Source organism: Limulus polyphemus, unplaced genomic scaffold (assembly GCF_000517525.1).
Source record: "Limulus polyphemus unplaced genomic scaffold, Limulus_polyphemus-2.1.2 Scaffold3851, whole genome shotgun sequence".
NCBI classification, from domain to species: domain Eukaryota; kingdom Metazoa; phylum Arthropoda; class Merostomata; order Xiphosura; family Limulidae; genus Limulus; species Limulus polyphemus.
Genome location: NW_013669461.1, coordinates 2,846 through 7,373, shown reverse-complemented (window position 1 = coordinate 7,373; position 4,528 = coordinate 2,846). Strand labels below are relative to the sequence as shown.

Here is a 4,528-nt window from a genome sequence, read left to right as displayed (position 1 = left end):
CTGACAAAATTTGCTGAACCATCGTTGACACTTACAAATGTTCAAAATATTTCCATAAATTTCTTTGGTATTTTTTATGGCTACAGAGGCATTGTTTCCCTTCTTGTATTCAAACAGCATTATGTGCCGATTGTGTGTCTCGTCATGTGCCATCACTATAAGGGATTAGAGTATACTAAACTTTACACATTAAATAGGCTACACTAACATGACATTTAGATGGTTCATTTAACTATTATACGTGATGTATGTTTTTTGGGGGTGGTTAATGAAAGTGTTCCAAAATGCGACATTAATTTCTTGATGACCTTATATATAACATTTACTACATTAAAGGTAATATAATTTCACAAGGAAACTTTAGGAAGTTTTTAAAAATGAATTGCTTCTATGCTTTTGATTTTTTGTCTTTTACCTCAAGAAGAGCAGTTGCTTAAAATAATACCACAGAGTCCAAGAATTAAATGTTTTGTTACATGCTTGTTTTTACTTTTACTATCACAAAAATGGCATAACTTTGGTATGAATATTCTACCCTGTCACATTTGGTGGTGGAGGTTATGTTCTTACCCCTATGTGTGTGTGTGTGTGTGTGTGTGTGTGTGTGTTTGTCAGCAATATTTCTTGAAAATGGCTGAATGGATTTGAACTATGACTCACCTTAGAATTGATTGGTTTTTAGAAGGTTAAAGTTCAAGGTCACAGCAAGGTCATGGAAAAACTATCTGTTAACAAGGGGACCAATTGTTCACACTATTTTTACTTTATAACTCAGTCAAAAATTATTGAATTTTGATTAAACTTGGTGGACATATGTAGAATATTGTTTCTCATTATCCTGCCCAAAATGGTCTGTGTCTGTTAATAACAATGGACATACAGACACTATTTCTTTATTTTTTGAGAGCCAAGTATGATCAAAGCATGGCAGAGGTATGCGTTCTACTGAGTGCCCCTCTAGTTAAACAACTTTTTACTTTAATAACCCTATCATTGAAGTTATCTTTTAAATGTGGAAAAAATAATATTGAAATACTTATAAATTGGTTTACACAAGATTATATAATTTTATTTTCAAGCTTTTGATCCTGTTTCTAGGATTATCATCAGGCTAACTGGACTTGACAAGAGTTTTAAGGTGTAAACCTGTTTATAGATGTTCTAATAAAGTTAACTCTGTTTTATTCTAAGTCTTTTGACATTTTATGATGAGTTTTAATTCACTTGTATTTTTTTTGCTATTAGAGCTCCTGGGAAAAAAACAACAAACTCGGTAACAGAAAATGCACTTAGGGAAACGGAAGCTTCAGTACTTGCAACATTTGACTTTCTTTCTTCAGATATGGATGATGAAGAAGAAGAAAATCTGAGGTAATTTCACACGATCTAGTTTTCTGTGGTACACCTTCATATGTTTTAAATCAAAATTTTGGTTTCCTGATACTGTAATTATTTGCATGATAAATTAATGTTGACATTTTATATTTAAGGATTCTTGAAAAACATTTCAAGTATTAAGATTTATATTAAGAAATGAAAGCTGGCATGTTCTGTGTTAGGTCCTAGTTGGTTTGGGAGTCAGTTAAGTTTTATGCACTTAATTCTTGTTGCATGTTGTTGTTTTCTACATGTACGTGTAGCTCGTTTTTCAAAGTTATTAATTTGAATGGTTTCTCCATTGTTTATCTCTAACTCTTAGCACTTTTCATCCCTGTTGTGCAAACTGTTAAATAACTTGGAACTTTGTTATTTTTCTAAATGTTTTATATGAAAAATAAGTGTATTTTTGTGAAATTTTGACTTAAGCATTTTTTCTACCAGATATAAAAGGAGATTAAACTTTTAACATGAGGGCTGTCCATGTCGAGATGACATCACATTGCAAGTTTACTTTATGTTGTGGTGTTATACTCCCTTTTTTTACATGAAGTAGCTTAACAGTTATTTTAGTGTCCAGTAAAATCTATAAGCCTGTTTCACTGTAGTTCTAGAAATAGAACTAAAAGAAGAAGTAACCATTAATGGATTAATTTTGAAGGATTGGGGTGGAAATTTTCAGAAAAGATTCATTATTAATAAGTTAAGGGAGACAATTTTTTCAACCTTCCTTTCATGTTGTTTATTGCTTATCAAACTTAAACACAGTTAAACAGAAAAAGGTTTTAGTATGTAATTAAATTTAGTACCTTTATAAATATTACAAGGCTCAAAGTTACTGACATTACTTGACTTTTGAGAAATTAAAGGAATCATAGTATTTGTTTTTTAGCACACATGAATAAACTCAAGTACAAATATAGTGCATTGCCTTTTCATTCTACCATCATTTGTAAAGGTAAACACTAAAGTGATCCTTAAACCCTATGCTGGTATGTATGTATGTCTGAGGGGTTAAAAATTGCTTTACCGACAGATGCTAGTGAGTTAACTTTAGCTCAGCTGGTAGAGTACATGCTTATAGTGCAAGTGGTCCCAGGCTCGATTACTGCACATGAGAGCCATCTGTTTGTTATAAAATTGCTAAATCGAACAACAGGTTCTCTTATTATGATTTTGATGACAGAAATTATTTTGAAATACAGGGTTACAGACTATGTAATAATGATAGAGTATTAAAGAGGGAAGGAGGAGTGGCTTTATATGTACAATGTGAGTTACATCCTGTTGAAGTTGAGGATATCAAAGGTTTCTGTTAGTGGATATAAAGGGAAAAGGCTTTTATTGGGAATTTGTTACAGACAATCAAATGATACTAATGAGAAACTTTACAATGTGATTGAGATTTCAGCTGTTAATGAAGTCATAATATAGATGGGGAAATTCTAGAATCAAACCATGAGGGAGAAAGGTTTTGGAAACTGTACAAGATGGCTTTCTTCACAAGTTAGTCAAGGAACCAACTAGAAACAATGTTATTTTAGATTTATTGTTAACTTCAAATACAGAAATGATTGAGAGGGTGGAAATTGGGGAACATCTGGGTGCAAGTGATCATTGCTCTATTAGGTTCAATGTTTTGCTGCATATGGAGATAAGGAATAATGATATTTTGGTTACAAATTTCAGAAAAAGCAAATTTTGATGAGATGCGACAAGAGTTATCTGTTATGAATTGGGCAGCTGAGTTATTTGGAGACACTGATCTGATAAATTTTTAAATATTCAATGTAAACATATTCCTAATAGAACGAAAAGTATAGTTACAAGTATAAAACCAGGTTGGCTCACAAACAGTTTAAGAAATAAAATTAAAGAAAAGCATCATAAATTTAAGAAATTTAAATTGACTGGTATGACAGGAGACTTAGAAGATTATAGAAGATCAAGAAAGTTAGTGAAACAGGAAATTAGGACATGAAAAAGGATGTATGAGAAAAAGTTGGCTGAAAATGTAAAAATTAACAGTAAGGATTTCTTCAAATACATTAAGGGTAAACAAAATGTTAGGATAGGGATAGGACCTTTGAGGGATAATAAAGGAAGGCTAGTATCTGATGATTATGAGATGGCTGGGTTATTAAATTTTACTTTTTCATTGGTTTTTACTAATGAAGATTTAAGTAGTATTCCACATCTTGATCAGTTGATAAATGGAGACGAGATCAAACAAGATGACTGCATTAATTCTGAACTGGTTAAGATAAAATTGGGAAGTTTAAAAAATGATAAGACTTCTGGGCCAGATAATATTTCCTCAAGGGTTTTGAAGGAAGTTAAAGATTGGATATGTGAGCCACTTGCTACTATTTTTTTTTTGTCAGTCCTTGAATAGTGGGCAGGTACCAGAGGATTTGAAATTAGCTAATGTAACTCCTATTTTCAAGGGAGGATATAAAAATTGTCCCAATAATTATAGACCCATTAGTCTTACATCAGTTGTGTGAAAGGTTTTGGAAAGTCTGTTAAAAGATGCTTTGTAAAGTCATTTAACAAAGTTTAGAATTTCACTGGATAGTCAACATGGTTTCACTAAGGGAAAATCTTGCTTTACAAATCTTTAACATTCTTTGAAAAGGGTACTGCTTATGTAGATGAGGGTAAGGGTGTAGATTTGGTGTATCTGGATTTTCATAAGGTGCCACATAAAAGGCTTGTAAAAAAAATTAGCTCTACAGATGTGGGGGGATAAGTTAGCAAATTGGATAGAAGAGTGACTGGATGGAAGAAAGCAGAGGGTTGTTACAAATGGAGTTCAGTCAAACTGGAATAATGTCACAAATGTGGTATTTCAGGGCTCATTCTAAGGAACTTTGCTCTTTTTGATTTACATTAATGAGATAGATGAAGGGATACTCAATAAATTACTTAAATTTGCAGATGATATTAAGGTATTGGGCGTTGCTAGCTGTGAAGAGGATGCTGCTGATTTACAAAAGGATTTAGTGAGTTGGGCAAATAAATGGCAGATGGGTTTTAATTATAATAAATACAAGATAATTCATGTGGGTTATCATAATTTGAATTATAAATATAATTTGGATGGGAATAACCTTAATAGTGTTATGAAGGAAAGGGATCTTGGTGTAAT

General features: G+C 32.0%; 1 protein-coding gene across 1 annotated transcript in view; it reads left to right on the top strand.

The window, feature by feature from the left end:
- LOC106470161 (striatin-3-like) overlaps positions 1–4,528 on the top strand; it is a gene marked incomplete at its 3' end in the record, with an annotated part of 49,492 nt that overhangs the window by 42,643 nt on the left and 2,321 nt on the right. Inside the window, exon 6 of the mRNA XM_013930690.2 lies at positions 1,246–1,371. Coding sequence (XP_013786144.1) covers positions 1,246–1,371 — 126 coding nt within the window. The remainder of the gene's footprint in view (positions 1–1,245; positions 1,372–4,528) is intronic.